Source organism: Gavia stellata, chromosome 5 (genome assembly GCF_030936135.1).
Source record: "Gavia stellata isolate bGavSte3 chromosome 5, bGavSte3.hap2, whole genome shotgun sequence".
Classification (NCBI taxonomy): domain Eukaryota; kingdom Metazoa; phylum Chordata; class Aves; order Gaviiformes; family Gaviidae; genus Gavia; species Gavia stellata.
The window spans coordinates 10,170,644-10,197,070 of NC_082598.1; the positions used below are offsets into that span (position 1 = coordinate 10,170,644).

General features: G+C 38.8%; 1 protein-coding gene across 1 annotated transcript in view; it reads left to right on the top strand.

Moving 5' to 3' along the window:
- The first annotated feature begins 231 nt into the window (after window positions 1-231).
- The window catches only part of CFAP99 (cilia and flagella associated protein 99), a 62,925-nt gene continuing 36,729 nt past the window's right edge, over window positions 232-26,427 (top strand). Inside the window, exons 1-5 of the mRNA XM_059817868.1 lie at window positions 232-437; window positions 574-878; window positions 3,741-3,868; window positions 17,203-17,347; window positions 20,251-20,345. Coding sequence (XP_059673851.1) covers window positions 232-437; window positions 574-878; window positions 3,741-3,868; window positions 17,203-17,347; window positions 20,251-20,345 — 879 coding nt within the window. The remainder of the gene's footprint in view (window positions 438-573; window positions 879-3,740; window positions 3,869-17,202; window positions 17,348-20,250; window positions 20,346-26,427) is intronic.

Here is a 26,427-nt window from a genome sequence, read left to right on the forward strand (position 1 = left end):
CGCCGCTCGAGGGACCGGGGCGAGCCCTGCCCCTCGCCGGGAGGCTCCGCCGGGTCGCCGCCGCCGCTCCTGCTCTTCCTCCTCAGGGCAGAGGCCGCCAGCCGCTGCGGAGCGCGAGCAGCGCGCGCGCTCCCCTCAGCGCAGGGACCGGCCGCCGGCACCGAGGGCTCCGCGCCTCGCTGACAGCCCCCAAAACATTGCGCGGCCGGCAGCAGCGCTCCCCCCCGGCGCATGCGCAGGGGCGGGCCCACGCGCTCCCTCCCCGCTGGCTCCCGCGCCCGCGACCAATCGGACGGCGGCCGGGGACGGCCCCTCGGCGGACTCGCCCCGCCCACTCGGCTGCTCATTTGCGTAACACGGGAAGGGGGCGGAGAGACTACGTGCCCCAGCATGCCCCGCCCCGCAGCCGGAGGCACCGTGCAAAGCGCCGTGGCCCGGTGGGTGCCGGGATTTGTAGTCTTCTCCGCGGGCAACGCTGAGCGCGTCCGCTTCAGGAGGGCAAGCGTCTACTTGTGGCAGTCAGCCCTACCCGAGTGCGTGGCAATCGGCTGATTGATTTCTATCTTCCTCTAGGCACAAAAAACGACGAGGGGCGGAACCAGTTGCTTGGCAACGGCGGCAAACAATCGCCGCCATCTTTTTTCCCGGCCGGGTAGTTCTTTGCCCCCGATCGGGCCGTTCCGCAACACGAAGGCTGCGCGCGGGAGAACTACAGCTCCCAGCAGTCCCTGCGCCCCTTAGCAACGGCGCCGGGCCGGGCCGAGCCGCCGGCGGCCGCAGCGGGGTCTCTGCGGCTGGAGGGTCCCGCCGCGCTGAGAGAGGGGCACTGGGCTCCGGCGGGGACGCAGGCGGCCGCCCGGGCTGGCGGGGGCAGCCAGGTACGGGACCGGGCAGCGCCGGGCTGACGGGCCGCCCGTGGGGGCAGGGGCCGCTGCGCGCCCGCGCATTTACCTCAGGCGGCGGCGCCCGCCCTGGGGCCCGGGGTGTGGCACCCCTGAGGCCTCATGGACGTCAGCTGGCAGCAAGGTAGCTGTAGCCGTATATGACACCGCCGAGAACAAAACCGGGTAAAATGCTTGATGTGTGAAAGTGTCAGGTGTCCTGGGCAGGCTTATAACTACTTCACTCGTTTATTATGTGTTTATAAATGCAATAGAAAAGATCAACGGGGCCTATGTTACACTGTAGACAGGATTGTTGGGCTTTGCTTCCAGAGTTTTCATTAACTCTGGTGATTTCGGGCAAGTTAGCCAGCCTTGGTGTCGTTTGGCATGCCTATTTGGTAAATACAATACAACTTACTTGCAGAAGGTTTTGTACAATGAATATTTAATTGTAAAGTTCCATGAGATACTAGATAAAAAGATACTGTATCAAGTAAAATACTTGTAGTAGGTATGCAAAACTTTGAAATATATGCAAATTAAAAATGAAGATAAGATCCAGGCTATAGCTGCTCCGGGTGAATGTCTTCCATTTGATGTTTTGCTGCCTTAAGGGAGGAATCTGCTGAAAAGAGGACCTGTGCCCAGAACTGCCCTCTGCTATGCTCAAGTGACAGTCAGCAATGCAGAAAAGTCCAGAGTAAATGAGAATGGCAGAATGTAACCACTGGGACGGTTGTACCCTGTATTCAGTGGCTTGTTTTCTACCACACAGCTGAGAGAAGCACCTATTCTATTTTGAGCAGTAGCTACTTGATCTGACTGTATTTTGCAGAAAGGTTTACTTCAGCCCTCTCTTTAAGAAGGGCAGGTTTCATCAGAGGAAATGCAATCACAGTCTTTCTAGGCTAGGAACATAGGAGCAAATGTAAAACCTGAAGGACTCTTTCAGGTCACTGAAACCACTCCCTACAGTTGTGGCCAGTCTTATCCTATGTAATTGCTTTCAAAATATCTCCAAGCTCCATTGTAAAATAAGGCAAAGTCAGGTTCCTACCTCCTTTAACTGAAGTTCTGTATCTGATAATGGAAGAAAATTTCTACCATTTTGTGCATAGTATAAAATTATTTAATTTTTATACATAGCAATTAGAATATTCTCCTAAAAGGCTGTGTGGAAATAAGGGTGCATGTCATAACACAAAACATTTTATTCCTGATGTGTATGTTTTAAAACATTGGTGATAATAATAGTAGTTTGTTTAAATACAATCACAAGTGAAGTTTTTTCTGTTAAGAACCCTGTATCTCCAGACTTCTCAAGCTATTACTATATGTCTTAGTTTTCGTATTCCAGTTTTTGGTTTTAATGATTGTTATTTGGAGGGGAGAGGTGAATATCAGCATGTACAGAGCATGAGAGCTCAAACTCATTTCTACTATGCCAAAGATATTTGTCACTGGGAAAGCTGTTGGAGCCTGAATTATGATTCAGCCTGAATGAGTACAGAGGTATTTCTCCCTCCCTAATTCAAAATCCTTTCTGAGTGTAAGAACCTTGGCAGGTACAGAGAAAGAGATTATGTTTCTCAGAGGAGTAGAGAAATGGTGATTCCTCCTGTGACAAAGAGACACTGTAGCACCTCTTTTTTTGTTTGCCATCCCTTGTCATGATCCAGCCCTGTTTTGCTGGACTTTTTTTTTTTTAATTGGACAGTTTGTCTTGATCATACGAGGTGACTAAATGCCTATATTGAGCATAATCACAGACAAACTATTTTTTTTCAGTGGTTTGAGATTAATAATTAAAAGTGCTGTTTAGGCAATTATTGTTGGGTATGATAGTGCTGAAAGGCAGGGTACAAAAACACTGTATCTGGAAATGTTATGCTGTCTTTTTAAAACAAGAAATGAATTCTCTTTACCACAGTGGGAATGAATCATCTTCATCAAGCATTCTTTTCTAACATCAGAATATGATGATATATAAAATACAAGAACTATTTTCAAAAATACATTTTTATTCTCACCATGGAAAAGTACTTCTGTGCTCATTTTTTCCCATTACTAAACCAGATTAATGACTTTCAGCCCTGATCATTACTGTCATTGGTCTTTCATACACAACAACATGTGCATAAGCAAATGAATTATAGTTCTTGTCATTTGAACATTAAAATCTAGGTATCCAGTTCTGCAAACTCTCATGCATATGAGTAAGACATCATTCGAGATAGATGTAATCCAGCCATTTCACAAACAAAGCATCAAGCATAAAAAGTACCCAACTGCTGTGCCTTCAGAAACCTTGACAGTGGCCTAGACTACTGATGTGTTGTGATCACCGCCCAGCTTGCTGACCAACGCTGTCTCATTGCCTCCTTATAATTCCTCTCTGTTCCTGTTCTTTTGTTGTTTTGGAAAAATAGGCTGTTGATAGCAACGTGATAAGATTTAAGACTAAAATTTTGCTTTCAGTTGCATCTCAGTGGGAACAGCAATTTATTAAATAGGACCTGGATAGCACACATGCAAAAATTCATGCTTTTCTCTAGTATTATCTTTAATTATATTTTGTCAAATAACCTGATATAGAAACCTTTTCAGGTACCATCCTAAGGATCTTTTGAGACATTTGCAGAGTAAGAAATATGTAATTATGTCTTGTATTTTATTGATGTTTGTACTGTATTCTCATTTCTTCTGTTAGATGTTCTGAGTAACTGTGATTTTGAAAGCTTGACCTAAATGTTCTCTTCTCCATTACTGCAGTATATCTTCTCTATGAGCCTATCAACATACATTACGCCACAACTGAAGGAGGCATGAAAAATTAATGATTTACTGTATTTATAGGATTCTCCATAGTGAAGATGGTCAGCCATGGAAAACATATTGCAATAATAGTCCAACAGCTTAACAAATTTAACCCTGAAAATCAGAGCATGGAGGATTTCTTGAATGAATCAGCTAAGTTGTTGCAGGTATATTAAGTTTCAGTTCATCTTATATAGCTTACCATGTTTTACTAGCTGATTTTAAACATAAAGATATCTGTTTTCTAACATGTTATTGTAACTTCCATAGATTTTTCTTGCAGTGACATTTTTCATTTATGACTAAAGTCCAAATTTCTTATGGTTATCACCAGAAAACAAGGAAGTAAAATTCAGAGGCGTTGAATAACTGCTTTGGTAGCAACAAAGGACAGGGAAAGCAGCAACTTCCTAAAATGGATCTGACAATGATAGGAAAAGTTTCTCTTCCATTCTTGACTAAGCTGTTTTATAGTTTCCTATCTCCTTTCCTCCTTCCAAATGGAAGTTTCTGTCAGCAGCACCCATTTTGTATATACGGATGCAGTTCAGAAGCTGACTCACAGGATCAGGTATTACTGCTTTGAGGACGTAAGTGACCATCAGAATGGTGGGATAAAAGGCGAGTGACAGTAAATCAACTACCTGATTTTAATCTAATACTGCAAGTAACCAGACCAAGATTTGCCAATATGTAGCTATACTGGCTGAAGCAGTTCCCATCCTTTCCTGACCATACTCTGTCACCTCTTCCCATCTCTTTGTCCTCAGTGCTACTCTGACTTGTGCTGATGCAGCTACTGGATTGAATCAGCTTTAGAAAATCACTAAGGGAAGACAGTAATATTGTTTATACTGCTATTGTCTGTGCATGCCGCGTATTATGAAACTACATTGTCAGAGCCCTGATTCCACACTGCTGTGTAGCTCAAGTGCTCATTTCCACTTCTGACAATAAGGTCTAAAACACTGCTATTTCAGTTAGATAGTCTTTTACGTTGGTTTTGCGTAAACACAAATGACTATAAGAATATAAAACTCTGGAGGTCTGATACAAAAATCAGAGGCTGAGGCAGTGGATCCATACACATTTCTTGTGTATTTGCTTTCTTAAACAGTTTCCGCTCAGGCCCCTGGTTTCTGCCACTGCCCTCCTGCCTTGTAGTACTGGCATAACTCTTTGTGCATTTGTATGCTGAATTACATCAGGGAACTGATCCAGTTTCAAAATAATAATTTTTCACTGGGCAGGGAGCAGGTAAATTCAGCTGCCACTGCTGCCAAAATAAATACTTGTAAAAATTAATATTCAGATCATTGTTCTTCTCAGCCCAGGAAAGGTGATACGAAGACAAAAGAAGGAGTAATTCCATTAGAGAAATATGAATCTTAAGTTTCATAATAAACCCTTTCAAAAGGGGAAGAACAGGGAGGATAGCTGATGCCAAAGATAAGACAGAAGTCTCTCTCTGGGATAGTTTCAGTTCACTTACTGCATAAAATTTTTGCTCTGAATTTATCCAAGAAAGTAAAAAGTAAGATCAATGTTTATGTAAAATTCAGCTTTGTTTCAGTACCAAATGGGTGATTATAATTCATCATGGAAAATTCACTTTATTTCTTTCTTTTCTATTTCATAATAGGCATATGATCCTAAAAATATTGTAGCGTCTTTGTATACATGATTTCCAGGCTTGGCCACTTTCCAATTAGCCATTATCAACTGACCCATGCAGAAACTTCCTCCGGTTTGTATCCCAATTAATGCCATCACTCTAAATCACAGACTACGTTCAAGCCTGTATGTTTCATGCTAGCAGCATGACAAATAGCAAACCTAGTGCTGTTTACTGCTGACCACACAAAAATGAGGACGGTCAGATTCCAAGAGCACAAATGTAAATAATTGCAAGACACAGCTCTCCTTATATTTATTTACTTACTTAGGTATGCAGTGTATCAGAGTTGACTTTTCTACAAGTTACTATCTGCTATTCTATTAGACTTTTCTAATTGGTTAGTTAGTTTTCCATCCCTTAAAAGTACAATCAGATTCCAGTCATTATCAACACTGTATGTTTCATTCATGTTATATATCTTTACTGTATTTGGATGTTTTATAGTCTTTATGTCCTTCTAATATAATACCTGAGGTGTCTTGTTTAATTCTTTGATAACCTGTTGATGACCTACATAAAATATGCTTGTTAGCCTATTGTCCAGCTGTTTGTGGCTGTTCCTGGTGAAACCAACAATTTTGGGCTAGATTATTTCTCTCAAAATAAGAAGACAGCATGCATAGGTCATTCCAGAATATGTTCAAGGGAGTTCAGCACCCCGGTAGTGTCTCTGCCAGGCTGCGGGAGCCACTACGGATGCCAGTATTGTCAAGTGCAAGATCCTGGAGATAAGTACCTCCGACTGCCACACATTGTCACCTGAACTGCAAGGAGCAGATAGCAAAGGACATTTTGCAGGGAAAAATATCTGTCAGAATGAAGTAGGTTTCGAAGAGCAGTATAAATGCTTGTAGGAGCTGATCGAAAGTAAATGAAATGACTTGTTTGGAAATCTAATAAATGAAACAAGGACTTGGGCATCCTTGGCAGATCAGAAATGCGGGATGACATCAGTAAAGAATAACAGGTAGAATGGAACTGAGTTATGAAGCATCTTGATAGCAAAGAGAGACAGCTTTTGCTCTATGTGCTAGAATCAACTGTGAGATGCTAGGTGTAAGTGGGTCAAAATAATAGACTAGCAGAACGATCTTAACGATAGCATTCCAGACAGTTGATTTGCTAGAGAAAGACTGGATTAGTTAGACGCAGGAAAGAGATGGTTCTTGCAATAAAATAGAAAATGTTGAGACACTACCTTAGATTTTTAGCTATGAAGTGATAGGTAAATACTACTTGAAACCTTCTGTTCAAAGAGTGAAGATGTGCACGTAGACTGGTTATGATACCCTGGAGAGTAGTCTATGTGAAAAATGACCTCTGAAGTTATGGGCTTGACTGACAGGCAGGGTGGCAATAGTACCAATAATTGAGGAAAGAAGTGGCATGAGAGTGCTGAAGTTTTGTTTTACCATTGTTGAAATTGAGCTGACAACAACGAGGAAATGTCACAGAGAAAGGCCAGCATTTTAGACTGTAGTTTAGGGTTTTATTTGTGTACATGACAAATGTGAATATGTTATGAAAGGAAGTTGGATTTAGTCCTAAGGGAGGGAGTCTGGAAGGCACAATCTGTCTTGATCAAAATATCCCTGTCCACCATCTACCAGGGGCATAAGACCATTCTTGTGGGAATCCTTGCAAATTAAAGCAGTGAAAATGTCTGGCGAAGGGAGGCACAGGAAATGAAGTGAAAGTGGGCAAGCAAATATATGTTAAAATGAAGGGCTTTACAATATGAATATATAAAAAAAGAAAGAGGCATAAAATCCAAAGGGTCAGAGCTGTAGGGTGAAAATATACCAGCCACTGTGAATAATTTGCTTTGCAAATGATAGCAAAAAGTAACTGGTAGATTTCCATATTAGATCTTTTACCAAGTATAGAATCGGTCTTTGTTGAATATTCTGCTCAAAATCCAACACAACATTTCTGTTGGTTTCACTGTGCTGCTGCAAAGGTGACACAGTCCAGAGGTTTGTGTAATAACTCTTCAGCAAGTTTTTGTTCTTAATCTCTAGATGCTCTACTTTTACTTATACATATGGTTAGATAAATAATTAAAACAAAACCCAAAATAAATGATTGTGTGAAATAATAATAATATGTTTTGCTCTTTCATAAAGACTGTGTAGAAATTTTTTTGTTTTGGCAGTTCACAATGGTTGGGAAATGCTGTACTGTAGAGGTTTGGAATACTCTGCTAGCCAAATATTGGGCAGATGGAAGAGAAAGATAAACTGGGTTCTGTTCTAAGCTCCATCATCTTTCTACCACTGTCCTTTCTCTTACCCTCAAACTTACTTGCCCAGGTCTCTTCATTTAACCTGTCCCAGTTCCATCTCTTCAAGTTGTTGATTCCAGTGCTATTGTCACTATCCAGCAAGCCCTGCTCACCTCTTTGGTTTTGTTCTGCTCACTTCAAAGTTCTTGCATGTTCAGTTCCAGTCTCTACTGTACCTAAACTGAGGTGGTAGAGTCACCCTCTCTGGAGGTATTCAAGGAGCGTGTGGATGTGGCATTGTGGGATGTGGCTTGATGGGCATGGTGCTCTGTGGGTGGGTTATTTTGGTGTGGGTTGTGGTGTATTTTGTGGTTTCTGGGTGGTTTTGTTTTGTGGGGTTTTTTTTGGGTTTTTTTTTTTGTTTTTTGTTTTTTTTTATGGTTGGACTTGATGATCTTACAGGTCTTTTCCAACCTTAGTGATTCTGTGATTCTGTGAATCAGAAATATCTCTCTCTCTTCAAACTGAAGCCCACAAGAGGCAGATGTCACAGAGAAGATAGGTGATACAGACTCTCTTGTATCAGTTTGAGCTCCCAGACTGACCCACCATGGCTTGTCCCATTCTTATCTTGTATCGTAGCGAAAGCTCTGCTTGCCTTGGGCTAGGCGTTGTAAGGGCACACATAATCTTCAAGGAAGCTTACTGCAACAGTATAAATTCACACAAAACACATGCAAATGGGTATTTTTCACTTGGTAAAATGTGTGTGGATTTTCATAAGAAAACCAAAAGGCCAAATTTATAAGGCACTCCTTGACCCCTGTGTGCCACTTTGAAAATACATCCTTAGCTGTTTCCCTGCATTTGATTTGCTACTACTTAGTATTTCCAAATAGCTAGTTAAAAACCTGAATATTTGACAACTTTCTATCAAATATCAGTTCCTTGTATAAGACCATGTGAGCCACTCTCATCTTGTTCCTCTTGAATAGCATGGGAGGGTATCCATTAACTTCAACAGAAGCAGAAGCAACCTATTATTATTATTATTTTTATTTCTTAATGGATCTATATAATTTTGTTTAAATATCAGTGTTCCCATCGGAGCATATTCTCTCATTGTAGGAAATCTTGTCTCAAGCTTTGAGATAGAAATCTGTTTGGAAAACATTTGGGTGTACAGTCTGCTTCCAGGTGTATTCCAGAGTGACTGCCCACAGTCAGAAACATTACTCTGTACATATATTGGTGTAAATGAGAGGAGTAGTTGGCCATCTTTATTTATAGAGGAATGATGGCATTAGATACTGCTATCAAGAGTTATGTTTTTCTAGCTGTATGTGGGATTTAGCTTTGCACAGTCCATTTACAGTAACGGTGGCCGCACATCTAATCCTTGTGTACTGCTTTGAAAAAGCACCCATCTTTCCCTGCATTTTTGCAATTGAGGTAGATTAAGCAGATAACATATCCAATAACTGTTGGGATATATTTTTCTTTTTCACTTATTGCACTTTGCAATCAACCAGTATTTCAAGATACAAATGGGTAATTAGAAAATTAGTACTAAAGGAATAGAAAATGAATTTTCAAGAGCAGAGGTAAACCATTACTTTGACAGTAGTTCAGGTCTGCCTGAACCACTGTATCTATAAAGATGGAATCTTCTTTTGGTGTGATGGAAACGTATAAATAAATTGCCGAATATCAGGTGTTAATAGTGTTTAAAACCAAGGTGTCAAGAGAGAACATAATCTCTACAAGGTCATTCAGGAAGTAAGAGAGAAAGACATGTTCCAATCTCAGTTCTTATCTTCCAACTCCTAATTCCCGCTTCTATATACAAGTGGAGTTAGGGAAACTCACTGATTATTAGCCTCCTGTTTTTAGAGAAATACAAATGAAATATGGTAAGGATTTTTAATTCTTGAATAGTAGGAGATAAATAACATGGTGTCCTCTAATTAGAATGTTATGACCAAAATTAGTCAAAATTAGGTGATTCTGTGTTAAACTCCATACATTTTATTTCTGCAACATGTGAATTTTACATCATAAAAAGAATTTCTATTTGTTGTTCTCAGTGAATGATCAGACTTACTTTTCTTCCAGGAAGAAAACTACACTTTGTCTTGTAATACAGTTATTTACAGTCTTCGTGTTTATTGTATTCTAAGTTATGAAGTTTATAACATATATTGGACTTGTTTTTCACCGCAAATATTTTCAATAACAACATTGTTTCATTAGTAATATGATGGGTGATTCCTAGTTGCAACAAACAAGCCTTCACCTTCAATCATGAAGAATCATATTGTGTCCCTCAAACCTCCTAAAACAAATAATAAATGCAAATAAATGCTTTTGCTTTGGTGTTGTGAACTTGTTGCTATTAAAACAGAATTTAGTTTGAATTATCCTGAATAACACATTAACTTAAAATAGTTCTTTAAGTCTATCTCAGTTCTTTAAATTATTAGTATTCACACTCAAATTTGCATCTCTATTTCTGTTGTTCTTCATTTGAATGCTAGACTACTACTTCTTGTTTATCTTTCTAACTGCTTTTTAATACTCCTTTCATCAGACTGATGCCCTCCAGATAATGTCTTCATTCTTGTGTGCTAAACCCCCTTCTTTTTATTAAGTATTCTTCAATTAAATCTATCAAAAATGATCCATATCGAGAATGACCCTTCATAAGGGTATTGTTTCATCAGGCCATTTATAGAAATGGACTGCATCTGTTCATTTTGAAAAAAGATTAAGTTTTGTATCTAACTGAAGCATCCCAGGCATTTTTTCTTCTTTGTGACTGTTAGACTCAAGCTTTTGCTATGATAACAAGAGACAGATTTTAACATAGAAGTTACCATGCAACGTTTGTGCGTTTCTCTATGCAAGTAACACACTTTATTTTCAGTGGAATTATTTGCTTCAGTTAGAATTGCAGGATCAGACCCATCATATTTACCTTTATAAATCCCATCTACTGAAAAGCTTACTACTGTAAAATCAGAACTGCCACCCCAAAGTCACTGTTTTACTCCTTTATCCCTCTCATGTTGATGGCATGTTTGATCTGTTTATGAGCTTTCCATTTTGCAAGAACATGGTGTGATTTGGCATAACTCTTCACAGTTCTCATTTGTGTTGGTTCAGCTGTGTGTCTCACACATGCCCACTCAACTATGAGTAAAATCCCCAAATGTCAAAAGTCATAGATGTAGTTTTAAATATGAAAATAATGTAATGCAAGATTATTTTGATACATGTGGTGAAAAAAATTCTACTAAATTGTACAAGTCTAAGTTATGTTATTAGTTACTGACATAAATGCAGATTAGGACCTCTCTAAGGAAAGGATGGAATCACGATTTTTCTGCAATGTCCCGCTCATGTGATTTAATATTAAGTATAAGGGTAAATAACGATAACTGTACCTCTTCAAGATGGTCAGCATTATCAGACGAAGATGGAAATACTAGCTTGTGACTGCGACATAGACTGCAAATAGTAGAAGCAGGAAATTACTGAACTTGAAATTACTGGAAGCATTTTCACTGACTTCAGAGGGAAAGAGGACTAGATTCTGGTGACTGATTCAAAACCCAGTGAAGTCAATAGGAATATTTTCTTTCATTTCCACGGCATTTTGATTAGACCCTTGGAGAGGACTAGCAGTGATATCTGAAGCACTATAAATTAATCAGACTGCTTCTGCAAAATGTGCATATTCTGCCTAGAAGTAGGCAAGTTCAGTACATACTATTACTTAGTTCTCTCAGGAGGTGAAAGCTATTTTATCTTTTCATCAAATATTATCTTCTTTCTAAAATGTTTGTTTCACCTTAAACTAAATCCTTATCCTCAGAAGTCTCAAACAGGGCGTGGCTGATGTTCCTTTCTTTCCTTCTCTCCAGAAACAAGATCTTTTCTTTCTCTCCTTACCCATCCTTTTCTGATCTCTCTGGCCCTTAAACAGGTCCCATTGTAACCACCCTTATTTCCATACACCCACGGCAGCAAAGCTTGCTCTTTGCAGATACTTCTCCATTTAATTCATGCTATTTCTTGTACTAACACATGTTGAAAGGTGTTTGTATACAAAGTCCTATACTTAAGCTTTCTTACACAGTCCCTTTCTCCTTGAGGAAACTTGACTGGTTCCCAGCTGCAGCTAAGTGTCAGGGAGCAAGGAAAATATGTCCATGGAAGCAGTCTAAGAGCATTAGGGATTTCTCAAAAGGGGGAGATAATGCCAATCAGCACATTTTCAGACGTGAGTTGCATCTTTTTCACAGCATCATTTAGGATAATTTCAGACAGGATCATTCTTTTACAACTTAAAACCTTGGGAATCAGAAAAAGCTAAAATTCAATGCCATAGAGAGAACACTTTCAGATATTTGTATGGAAATGACACTGCGAATACATATAACTGTATTTTACTTATATCCAGTGCAGCCATTGGTCAACAGTAATATATAGGCTTCCAAACATTAAAAATATAGGACCATCCAGTATTCATCTACCATAAACTTACTATGCTTTACACAACAAACCAACATATAATAAGTTGTAACGTTAGAGATAGAGAGGTTGTTTCCTGAGCATAGAATAGGCATATTGTTCAAGATCTATTCTGTCTTCTGATAAATGTCAGTATTTGGTGCAATGGAAGATGATAGCTGCATGTGTTACTTTTACCTGTAAATTGTCTGGCCTTCCTCACGCTGAAGGACTCACACAACATACTTGTAAACATAGCTAACTGCTATTTGTTTCAGAGAAATACATGAGTTGAAGTATACTTGAAAAGGTAGGAAGATGGTCCGATGGACAGAACAAAAGCTCACAAAGTAGCATTTATTAATTCTTGTTGCCACCAATGACTTAGTGTGTTGCCTGGGGCAAATCTCTCATCTGCTCCATACCGTAGTTCCTGCATTTGCAAAATAGTATTAGCCAAAAAGAATCTCATTAAATACAATTAATGTTAATAAAGTGTTTTGAGAATCTCATACAAAAGGTGCTCTAAATATACAATCTGTCATCATATTGTACTGTTTCAGGATCATTTGACCCACTTCTGAAATACATCCCACTGACATGAAATGCAACATAAAGCCATACAGAAAGAATGAACTTAGGAATTAGTGCTAGAAGTGACACCTACCCAACATATTACTTTCCCAAAGCAATTATGATTTCAGATATACAGATAAACTGTAAATCTCCTGAATGAAATCTGTTGAGGACACAATGCACTTTCTATGCAGAGAATACCCTAACTGTTTTAAATCATTGGCTTGGTTTTTGATTCACTAGATTATCAGCAGGGCTCAACCAACAACTGGCTCACCTTTGAGATTTCTTATCCAAGTACTGATCCTGCCCAGTCTTGTTTATTATGAGTTCTGATGAGATCACTTCCTTAGATGACACAGCTGCAGGCTGCTTAATTTTTCTAAATTTTTACATGTAGAAACAGAACACTTGGTACCATTTGTAACTGAAAGCAGATTCAATGGATAATATTTCATGACAGGACTTTTTGGCCTGTGGTCCACAGAATTACCTATCAGTACTGATGTTCTGGGGCACAGTTGTCCCCAGGCTGTACCTCCTGTCACCTTAATGCTTAGCTCGAGGCCATGTAGTGGCTATGTACTTGCTTGCAAGAGTAAGCACTTATTTCTGTGTTTGTCCTAACAGCTAACTTCTGACTGACTTGTTAACTCAGGACAGTAAAAGAAGTAGAAGGAATGTAAATATGCAATTGCATTTTTATGCTGTAGTCTGAACTTTATAGGAGATATGATTTGGGCGCTTCTGTTGTCTTGTTGTTATCCGTTTGTCTAGTTTTGGTCATCTCTCCAAAGTACATTTGAAAAGCACTGATTTGTTGTAGCACTTTATACATGTATGATATAGCAAAGCACTCAAGGTGAATGCAAAGATTCTAATCAAGTAAGATTCTTGGCAACAATTTATATTCTAGCTTTCTAGTGGAGATAGTTGTGAGAGTTTTTGTTGGGCTTGTTTCCAGCAGGTTTGTCCAGTTTTCCTATGGACTTTCTGTTTATCATCAGAGCTACTGTTGTCTGCAGATTGATCTGTTCATGAACAACAGTATTTGTTCAAGGGGACCAATTATTTTAGATTCAAAATGTCACAATCCTACTTTTACTGGAACTATGTCATCCTCTCTCACTTTGCTGTTCAGGTATTTAGGTTTGCTTTTGCCTTTTGTGGTGAATTCTTAGATATATCAAATATGGGATATCTATTTGAACATTTGCTGGGGTGTTAGATTTCTGGTTTTTCTTTGTCAGTTTTATGAAAGAACTTCCATAAATCTTCATCCAGAAAAGGTATATTTGGAATGGACTGTGGGCCTCACAAGAATTCTCAGTGTTTAGCAAGATGAGTCCATGTTTCCCAGAAAATTAATTCTTTTGCATATTTTCAGATGTGTTCAGTCTCTTTGCTCTTCCATTTGTGTCCATCCTCCATCTAAGACCTTCTGTATCTCCTGTTTTCCCTTACCTTCCTTTTCACTCCTTTTTCTGTGCTCCTTCTTTGCCACCTCACTCTAGTTGGCTCCATTTTCCCAAATGCATTCGCCTTTATCTTTCTCCCATCTCAACCACAACCTGTTGGTTCTTCTTTCTCTAGAGCCCTGATTAAGAATGTAGGTGATACCCTGTTTATTCACACTCAGTCTCTAGTGCTGCCCAGCAGACTTTGTGAAGCTTCCGTGTCTCCATGTAATGATTAGTTTGGTTACACTCTGTTTCTTCTTACCCAATATATCTGGGTCACAGAATATATTCAGTCATAGCTGATTACTTCGGTTATAGAAATAAAGCTTTTCTATCATTTTAACTACTATTAGCCTTAAGGACCTAAAAACCTCAAACTGAGCTTGATTCTGTTTCTGTATGTGCATCATTAGTAATATTATCTATTACAGTTCTGCTAGAGAGGTAGTCAGATGTATTAGTGTAATCCCAATGGCTGTAAAGAAATTACAAGGGTGTATGTAGGTATAATTTTGCCTACATACATGTGTGTGTATATGCATATATAAATATATATGTATATGGAGACAATTATACGGCAGCGCTATTTTTTTCTAGTGATGATGCACAAATTGGAAGAAATGAAACCTGGTTTTTGAGCAGGAGTAAGTAAAAAAGAATTATGCTTACTCTGAATGATAACCTGATGTCATGGTTTAGTCCCAACCAGCAACTAATCACCACACAGCTGCTCGCTCACTCCCCTTCCTCAGCTGGACAGGAGAGAGAAAATATGATGAAAGGGTCGTAGGTTGAGACAAGGACATAGGGAGATCACTCACCAATTACTGTCACAGGCAAAACAGACTTGACTTGGGGAAATTAGTTTAATTTATCACCAATCAAAATCAGAGTAGGATAATGAGAAGTAAAACCGAATCTTAAAAACACCTTCCCCCCACCCCTCCCTTCTTCCTGGGCTCAACTTCACTCCCGATTTTCTCTACCTCTTCCCCCCGAGCGGCGCAGGGGGACGGGGAATGGGGGTTGAGGTCAGTTCATCACATGTTGTTTCTGCTGCTCCTTCCTCCTCACACTCTTCCCCTGCTTCAGCGTGGGGTCCCTCCCACGGGAGAAAGTCCTCCATGAACTTCTCCAACATGAGTCCTTCCCATGGGCTGCAGTTCTTCATGAACTGCTCCAGCATGGGTCCCTTCCACGGGGTGCAGTCCTTCAGGAACAGACTGCTCCAGCGTGGGTCCCCTGCGGGGTCACAAGTCCTGCCAGCAAACCTGCTCCAGCGTGGGCTCCTCTCTCCACAGGTCCACAGGTCCTGCCAGGAGCCTGCTCCTGTGTGGGCTCCCCATGGGGTCACAGCCTCCTTTGGGCACCCTCCTGCTCCTGCATGGGGTCCTCCATGGGCTGCAGGTGGATATCTGCTCCACCGTGGACTCTGTCCATGGGCTGCAGGGCCACAGCCTGCCTCACCATGGTCTTCACCACGGGCTGCAGGGGAATCTCTGCTCCGGGGCCTGGAGCCTCTCCTCCCCCTCCTTCTTCACTGACCTTGGTGTCTGCAGAGTTGCTTCTCTCACATATTCTCACTCCTCTCTTCCCCGGCTGCCGTTCGCCAGTTTTTCCCCCCCTTCTTAAATATGTTACCACAGAGGCACTACCACTGTTGCTGATTAGCTCGGCCTTAGCCAGTGGCAGGTCTGTCTTGGAGCTGGCTGGCATTGGCTCTATCAGACATAGGGGAAGTTTCTAGCAGCTTCTCACAGAAGCCACCCCTGTAGCCCCCCCCGCTACCAAAATGTTGCCATGCAAACCCAATACACCTGAGAAAATACACTTGGAACGCTTCTGCATAATTTTTTACATTTAAAAATTAGAACTGTAATTTTGAAGTTTTGCCTTGCATTTGCTCAGTCTCAAAGCCCTATATAGTGTCATCCATCAGAAGACTCACATAGTTCCTTCCAGCAGCCTGCAATAATACTTTTAAACTAGAAATGCATCGCATTAGGGAAATAAAGCGATCAAGATGCTAACCTGCTAGGCAAGGTGAACCTCTGCTCTGATACATTTTTGCCATTCAATTTTCCCACATCTCCGAGCTGTGGGAGAGATCATATATCAGATGTGGACGACATGTTTTCAGAAGATGCACTTAGCTTTTTTCTTCGCTTCTTGGCTAATCTCCTTAAGTCAAAGAATCATTATTGTTTGTCATTTTGTCATAGTGTGGCTGTCCTTTTTCAGTTCTTGTAATGACAAACTGTTCTGGGCCTCAGATTTTGTTGCAACGTTTTAAAGGTGGTTCACACTAGAGGTTTATCTCATGTAGTAACAAATATTCCATAGGTAATTTATTATGAGTGAAACTCTCTGTAAAGTTCAGGAGCATTCAAACTTTTTAAAGGAATTATGAGGTACGATCCAAATGGTGTGCAGTGGGCATCTGACCCTCCTTTTTCTGTTCGCTTGTGGTATTGTATGAACATTACGGGTGACTGAGAGCACAGCTGGATAAGAAACACACAGTCTGCATTAACAAGAATACTGGCCCTCACAGGTTTAATTTATAATAGTCATATTCTCCAATATTAGGTTACAGCAGCAGTTAAGAGTGTTTTCTGTAATTCCTGTCCTGCTTCTCTACTCGATTTAGTCTCCCCAAGTAGCACAGACTTCACCTCCAAAGAACAGGTTTCCTACTTTCTCATACTGTTGACTAAGGTAATCATTGCTCATAGCTCAGAGACTTCAAATTTTCTTTGCATTAACTGTTGACATTCACACATCAAGGCCTTTTAACTAAATGCATATGTCAGCAGATAAACTGAAAGTTTAACATTGGGGAAGGTTACATTTTACTTAACAAGGGCCATTAATTTGTTAGGACTGCCCATATTTGATAGTATTAGAAGTGCCTCAGCCCTACCAAAGGCACTGCTGTTCATTATTCACATTTTCCAATTACTTCAAAATGACTGCACTTCTTTTTGTACACAACTAATGTTTTCTTTCCAGAATATATTAATCATTATTAATTTTGTATCTCTATAGACTCTTAATGTGACAGAAGAAAAATTTGTGTTGGATACACTAGCTGGATGCATAGAATATAAATCCTTATTGGATGTGGTAGTCAATGCCTTTTTTGTTCGGGATGGGAGATACTGCCTGATTTCTGAGCGTAATCTCTACATAGGTAAGTTTTCTTTAAATATGTTTACCACAAAACTTTAAAAAATATCATTTTACTAATGTAAGTCTTAATATTATATTACATTTGAAGCATTGTCATTGTGTCCAGTGCAGTATGAAATACAGGACCTTTTCCAATGGCCTTATGATGTAAAGCCTAAATCCTGAAATTTTTATTTAGTCTGGACTTTCATAGATGTTAACTGGAATTTCACCTTAAGAAAATTCTGCAGAATATGCCTGCGGATTAAGTAACATGCAGATTGAAAATAGCATGGGTGACTGGAAGAAGTATTTTGGAAGTTTAACCATCACTTCAAAAAATGTTCTTCAGTGATTTCCCTTTATTCTCTTCTATGCAACCTTGTACCTCTGCCATTCAAATATGAAATTGTATAACAAAGCTTTTTCTGCTGAGGAACACAGCATGTCTCACAGTATGAAGATATGAATGTCTCTACCCATACATGGGTTTCTTCATTACTGACCATCACAATGACATAAATAGACTTCTGTCTGTCTCCATGAGTAAGGTCAATTATTTTCCTTTTATTACTTACTTGGTTAGAATCAGTTACAATACAACTATATCCGATAGTGTAAGCTAGTTAATCAGAGTAGTTACTACTCCCAAAGTTATTTCAGGCATTGAGAAGTACATTAAAAAGTAATTTAAAAAATACGTTTATGCCATGCATTTAATACACATATGCTGAAGTTTATTTATGAAGTCCCTAAATAAGTTGGAATCACAGATCACACTGGCATTGCTTCTCTAAGTCAGACATGTTCTGAAGCTTTGTGGGTACTTTGAAAAGTCCAGTCAATTTAATTCACAGTGGCTGAAAAATACAAAAGTCGTATCTAATATAAGCATATCTACATTTTATGTTTTAAAAGCTATTAATTTTTTATGGAAATTCTGTTTGCTTCTGTCACAATTTGGAAAGGTATACAAATCTAAATCAAATAATAAACAAAAGGGAACCTAAATTATCAAGGATGAAATTAACAGTATATTGAGTTTATTCTAAATGGTAATGCTTCATTGTCTCCATTTCTCCAAAGCCATGTTTTTCAGTGTCTGGAGCACATAAATTTTAACTGTAAGCTGAGTGTTGCTATAACTGGATTGTCAGGACTGGTCCACTCAAAAGCCTCCATTAATCATAGGCAGAGGGTAGGCCCCAGAAAATTTTCCTTTATCAACAAGTTGAGAGTCTAAGGTCATTGGCTTACATTTTTTTAAGCTGCTTGTGATTCCCTTTGCCAAGCTGCATTGACACTTAAATGATCAAAGCTGCTTATAAAGGCTGTTGCTATGTGTGAGCAGATTTGAATTTAATAAAGCTTGTAGGAGATAAATGTATATTGTACTAAGACTGCTTAAATACGTTGCTATGCTAAAGCACAAGGTTGAAGCCTAACGATACACTGAGTTGGCTGCAGCACATTGGTCAGAATTTACTGATTTTATCATTACTGTTTGGTGGCAGCTAAAATACTGCAGTGCAAGTGAAGCTTGATTGATCAAAGCGAATATGGTCAAATGAAAGCTGATACAGGAGCTCGTGAACTTTACAGGTCTGCAAAAATCTCACAGCACTGACTGTGCCTCTTCCTATATCAAACTGCATGCTTGCCAGAGGGGGGTGCGAGAATCAGATTTGGATTTCCCAGAGAATTTCACAATTTAAAAACTTGGTTTTATTCTAATTCAGAATAAAAACAAAGATTACAACACTTTCTGCAAAATGGTCACTTGCCAAAAAAAAAAAGGAAAATAAATACTAGAAATATTATATTTTATGGTTTTATTTTTTGTTATGTATAATAAACTATGATTTTGGAATGGAAGAATAAGAGCTATCCATTCTGAAAACATTAAAAACAGAGTATGTTGAAAAATTCACTATCAAACCTTTTTTTATGTTTCCTCTTCACATTAAATTTTCTCAGAATAAGCTTGCTTACACTGAAAATTTTGGTTACACTAAATGAGAGCTCTTTCCAACAATGTCAGAAACTTTTCAGTCATGTCTCTCAGGAGCCATCTGATTCCTATTCTCCCTGCCTTGTTGCCAGACTAACACAGAATTTCACAGATGGAATATGCAGATATTTATTGTATAAGCTGGTACTACTACCCAAAGAAACAGGCCGCCCTTTTTCTCATCACTGGCCACTCATTCTCACCCCTATGTCATACTTTCTCTTGAGTTAGAACTGGTGTTTAGCAGCCATCCAGTGAACTGATTAAGAAAGTGCTTCAGGTTAAAATTCACAATCTCTTTTAACTTGGCTGTGTGGGTGACTGTACTTGCCCAAGAGAAGAAACACCAGGAAGTAAAAGGAGGGGATGGGAACAAGCAGTTAGGGGTTGACAGAGCTGCTTATTTTAGTGGTGATGTTGGCATAACAAAATGACTGTGAAATCCTGCCAAGATCTTACCTTTGGCCTTACAGGATTCCAAATGCTGCTATGGTAGATCTCCCAATTTTGCAAACAAATATTTGCATGCATCAAAAGGACCTCTGTGAATGACTTCAGATAGCTACAATTGTTTTACTTTTTTTTTGTGTAAGTGGCCAGATACTCAGCTGTTAGAATTTCCATAAAATTGTGTAGATTTGCACTAGCTTGGATCTGACTCACGAAAGAGATAACTAATTTATATAAACCATAGCATAGAGTCACAATGCTGATAATTAACATAGGGTTATCATTATATTATAACTTCATATTACAATTTCTCATTGTCAGGCATTAGATTGCTCAGTTAGATAAACAATATTGAAAACTATTTAAAATTGAAGTAGCAGTCTAAATCCAAGAGTATGCTGAGTATAGGATATAGGTTTATTAGAATTTCCTGCTGCATTTTAAATGTAGGTATCTTTTGATAGTTATTTGTTATCTGGCTACTTTTCAACTAGAAGAGCTCGGTCTTCAGCACTTCAGCAGAATTGTGAAATCTCTGGACACTGCAAAAATGCAAAAGGTAATGAAAGTACAAAACATTTTTTAAAAAATAATTAATGGTCTCTTCATTGTGTTTGATTAATCAGATTACTTTTGTCAACTTTCAGGATAATTTAAATTGAGAAATTAGTGTTATTTTCTGTTTAAATTCAGAAATTAAATTAGTATTTCGTTACCACAAAAATCTTCAATTTCTATACTTACGCAGCGGCTATCTCACATTCAGTCAAAGATCAAGTTAAAATGTATTTTATATAATCTCAGAAGGTAGAATAATCACATTATTTACAGTTCATGTGATTTACAGTTGTCTAACTTGCATAGTCACTTTTGGCTCTGCTCACATTCTTTCTTTGACTTTAGGCAGGAGAAGTTTTTTTCCATACGCAATGAATCTATTGAAACTTGCAGTTCCTGCTGATTAGTGTTCTTTTTTACCTGAACAACCCACTACCACTTTGATTATCAAGCCTATTGTCCTTCCATTGTTTTTTCTCCTTCCCAAAAAACGATTGCTCATTTGGAGCTATGCATATACCAGTTAGCCCGTTAAAACATACACGCAGTTGACCAAACCATTGCTGCCAAATAGAAAGCATGACAATGAAGTTCTGCCTGCCTTTTCCTCTCTGGAGTCACAAATCTGGGTTTCGCTCCACTACTTCTTTGCTAGTTTTCATGAAATTTGTAGAAATATAAGTATCTATCTTCTGCTTCTCTTTCAAAATGGTTGACAGTGCTGATTATCTTAAAAAAGAAGGGGAGAGAGATAAACTGAGCAGCAATGCTTTCTCATAAGCCCTGTTTTCTTAGGTAAATAGGCTAAAAATTAAATTACTGGTGACACAGCATATGTAAATTTTGATCATCCAGATGTTTCAAAGCATGGTCCAAACACAGCGTTTGAATAACAAATGTGGAATTCAAGAGATGATAGGCAAATTTTAGTAATTAATACTCAAAAGGCTAAGGTTTATCCTTATACTGATGACTTTGCATGTTCATGTGGATGCCAGTGTCTCTTTAATGAGTACAGTTGTTTTGTAATATGTGGGGAGAGAGTAGGTTAGGTTGTCTGTATGTTTTTAGAAACACTTTATTCACTTTGTTTTGGTGGGCTTACTACGGAATGGTTTTTATTAATTCCATTCAGAGACAAAAATTAGATATATTTCATTAACTGTTAGAAAGAACAGAGAAGTGGCTGGAAGAATTATCATAATCTGGTAGACAGACAAATCACTCTGTCTAAAATGCTCTCCCAGCCCCTTCTTCAGTAAACATCTTAGACACAAGCCACTGGATTGGATGCATCTTGAGCTCATTCAGCTAGCAACACAATTTTCCCACTTCATGCCAGTTATCTCGTCCTGATTCCATTCACCTAGCTTTATATGGCTTAAATGTCAGTGCCCTGGTGTTCTATTTCAGATAATTTCTCCTTCTTGCCTGGAATAACTCTTTTCTGATAGGGAAGTGCTGCATTATGCAATGGTGTGCACCTGCTACTTTTTTTCCTGCAGATGTAACTTTGTTTGCTTAAGTATCTTATCAGATCCTCATCACCATGGCACCTAGGTTTTCTTCTCTTGCATTAGAAGAGGTTCTTTGTCTCCAAAGTGATGCTACATTATATTAATGCACCTGCAGCAGTGGATTTAGAAGCAGCATTTGGTCCCCCCAGCAACAGAGACAAAAACAGCAGAAGGCAGATCTGCAGCCTTAGCAACAGAAGTTGTCGGAAATTTGGGATTCTCCTTCAGGATGCTGACCTGTAGATTTTGCCTGATGACTACTGTCTCTGAGTTCAGTTGAGATGCAGAAAAATTATTCACATATATTTACTTAGAACATATTTACTTTAATTAAAAATAATTTTTTCTGCACATCACAGGCTGAATGGAATTTTCTTAATCATGCAGATAAACCTTACTCAAAAGAGTAGTCTTCATGAAATTAAATGGACTGTTCAGTTGAATGAGATCAACTTCTGTGAGTAGACCTTTCTCTTAAAGGACTGCATGACAGAATTTATTCAAATCAAAGTCACAGTGTTTCCCTATGATTGATGCACGTTCAAATATTTTCATTTAGGCATAATATCCAGGCAGAGTAATAATGCTACCTCACTAACACCTGTTCATCTGCTTGAACTGAAAATCATAAGATCTCATTCTGTAATGTTAACAATACATGCAAAAATTCTTTTATGGTTGTATAATTACAGAACCATAGGATAAAACCCAATTTTGTAACTTTAGTGTGATTGTTATTCTAAGAACTTAGCTATACATTGCTAGCTCAAGCCTATTTTTCCATTATTCATACATATTATTCTTTTATATTTGTTGTAAAATCTAAGGCTTTGTATGTTAAAGAAAATACACTGTTGAAATAAAAAGTTGAAGTAAACAGCTTTATAATTTTGTAATTGCCTTGTAAAAAATGAAAAATAACTAGTGTTTTCTTTCTAGTATTCAAGAACCTGTTTTGTTCTGTTTCTGTTCTGATTGCTTCTAACAGCAGTGAAGTCCTTTATAAAGAACTTCTGAGATCTGTAAAGGAAAATCACTATGTAAGAACTGGGTATTGTAATTGCTATTATGATAAAGTAGGAATAGTAGGACAAGATCAGTAAGAAGTAGTACAAGATCAGCATCATGGTGGACATGGGGGCAAAAAAACTCCAAGCTGGGTCAGACAATGGCAGAAGGACCTGAGACCATGCTAGGACACTTTTCTCTACACCTTTACCTCAGGATCCTCAAAATAGAGTTAAAATTTTTTCATAGGAAAGCCTTCGTAAGAGCTTCTTGCCTTCCTCTTCATTTCTCTGTTGCAGTTGAAAGGTACAATCGTACAGGTGGTTGAGCTTGCATAGCTGAAGAACTAAACTGCAGTAAGAGGGAAAGAATCAGCAGATAAAGAGAGGAGTGGACAGAAACCTCCTTGATTGCCTTTGCTACTACAGCAAATAGCTGTGGTGTGTACAGCCAAAATAATAGCATTCTCAGGTAGTGGCTGATCTGTATGGAGAAATATGGAGAAATATGGAGAAATAGAACCTGCTGTTCCTTGCAGTTACTTCCTTAACTCAAGAGTCAAAAGCTTATGTTGTGAATATAAGGATTTCAGCTCTGCAAATGACTACACGGGTGTAAAGATAATACCAGATGAGGAAACTTCCCATTTTTTATTTGCTTTTTAGAAATCTGTACAATCCCACTGTGTAAAAATACGTTAAGAATATTAACAGGGCATGTTCAAATTCTCAAAAGCAAGGTATTAATTCAGCCCACCTGTAAAAATGCATTACAAAACAGTCTTTAATTATACACACTTGTCCTACAGCCAGAGTATATTAAAATAATAAAAATGGGTACAATTAATTTCTGGTGTAAATCCACCACTTCTAGAAGGTAAATGAATCTCAGTTATGCTCCGTGAGTAGTGAAACTCTCGGAACATTCAAGACAGAAGCGTAAGCAGAATAATGTTGTTACCAAAATGACTGTCCAGTAACTTCTCTAAGGAGACAGATACTGGTAACACCCAAACAGAAATCTGTGAGAACTTCAAGCTGCATTTTGCTACTATAAAAGCAAAGACTGCTGATGCTGGGGTTGCCACCTGTGCCACATGTGGCCAAAGACAAAACAGAAATACAAGGGATTTTTCCTAGCAATTCAGTTCACAAAATGCAAAAGTTTCTATTGCTAAGAAATTAAATGTGCTATGGCTTCCTGGATCTTATTCTGCCCACATTCACCACCTGTGATATGGATTATCAAAACAAAGATTGTGGACTTTGGCCCAGGCAGTCTCTGGTAAGAAGTGATGTCTGGTAATCCTGCATTACCATTTGCAGTCCCTGCATTGCTTGGATAACCATTCCAGGGCAGCACTCAAAGCCTTATCTAGCATGATGCATATTGGGACATATCCTTATCGTAGCATTTCTCTGGGGACTGTGAGTAAAACAGTACTAAAATATACATCCTAGTATTGATACCTGACTACACAGTCAACCATTCTCTGTACCTCACAGGAGTACATCATAGCATTTATCAATGTCATAATTACCCATTTATCTCAATAAAGTGTGAAACATTAATACCCAGTACATAACTGGTGTTGCAGGAGGAGGCCTCAAGGGGTAATAGCCAGCTGTTAAATACAACAGCTAGAAATCACTAACTGTGTGCCATTATTGTAGCTTCATCTGCCTTGAAGAGGTAGTTGAGTTGCAAGTACTTTGTAAAAGATAGTTACAGGAAATATTTAGAAGACCTAGATAGAGAAGATCTGTCAGGGAGAGCTCAAACAACAGTTTAGAGGCTTAGTTTCATGTGGCAATGTAGTAGACAACTGATTGAAGCCTCCAAGGCCATAAAAGAGGAAGACTGAGGACACAGAGAGGGAGGAGGAGTTCAGCTTAATGAAAGCTAGTGAAAGAAAACTGGACAATTTACAAATCACCACCTGCAGTATTTCTACAACTTCTTCTGTGAGTTCTCTGAATACCTAGAAATTTGAAACTAGCTTCACCCCTCAGTGTCTGCCTTATTTTAAGTATATCAGCCCATGTTCAATCCACTCCTGTATACACACTTGCTTACATGGGTTTAAAAAAACATTTTATATAAACTTTTTGTATAGTCAGGGCCTTTCGTAAGGGAAGAAGAGTATTTTGGCAGGGAACATGTTCTCTGGGTCTGTAATCATATATACATCTGGGATACCTGAATGTAAAATTTTGTTACAACTGGTAGAAGTACTATATATACTGTGCATCTGTTCTGTTGGAGGGTATGAACTCTGTCTAGACTTCTAGCATTTTATTTACACATTGCCTAAGGACAAATTACCATGTTAGGTGAAAAATGTAATCCAACATGCATGCACTACAGGGAAAAATTCTGCATAAAGAGAATGAATGAGTTTCTAGACCAATGGGTTGAAATGCATCCCTTAGCATATACTTAGCAAACTCCACTGAATCTGGAAGCACCAAAAAACTAACTTCTTCACAATTCAAAACTTAGTTTATAGTCATGCTCTTAGGGATGAAATACCTTCTTTTGGATGGTGTGTTGATAATGCCAGTATCTGCAGTTTTGTGGAAGAGCAGTAGTTTCTAGACAAGAATGGGAATACAAGGGGGTAAATATTCATTTAGTCCTTCAGTTGTTGATCAGTCTTTTGACTCTACCAAAACCACAATAGATGAAAATAAGACTAAATTTACAGGTTAATTCCTTGGAAATGGTCACATCAAAACTACAGATTTCAAGTAGCAGGCTTTCTACACCTGTTGAACATCTGCAGCAAACACCTTGAATCAAATCTGACTTGTTTATAGCTGAACTATTCACAAAGCTCTGAGCCACCTTGTGCCTGGCAGCCCATGTGAATTAAGAAGATCCTTGGTAGTCCTCCAGAACTAAAAACTCAATACAAAGACCTGTATGGCTCTGTGGAAGCCAACCCAAGACAAGGCTGATGCCAAGTCTGAACTAATAAGCTCTGCAGTCTCCATTCAAAGCTTCTCAAGTGACTGCACACTGCTTTCCAGTGTGTATCATAATGTCTATATTATTTAGTGTGCTTTTTTCTATTATTGGGATTATTCCAGCACGATACTTGCTTGTACTTTCTTTTCCAAGAATTTTAATGAAAAAATTCAGGTTCAAGTTTGGAATTTATATTGCTGTAAATGATACACGCTGAATCTGAGTACCATTTTTCAAGAGTCTGTTTCAAAAGGCCACTTGAGCAGTTCAAGTTTTAAAGAAAGGCTCTTGACCTTCTGGTGAACTCCAGTGGGAAACAAAAGTTCAAATGTTAGTTGCTATTTCTCCAGCATGTAGAACCCTACAATGTGTAAGTGTGCCAAATTTCAGTCTTCTAGTTTAATGGGAATATGCCAGTTAATTATATTTCAATAAAAGAAGAAACCATATTGTATAGCAGTTACTGTAGCTCTCAGCAGTTCTCCCTGCCCAGTTCCCAGGGAGCTGAAAGGAACTTAAGTAATTCAGGTGCAGTGCCAGGCCTGAGATGTTTCTGGGCACCATGGATCACCTAGCTGTAGATAATCA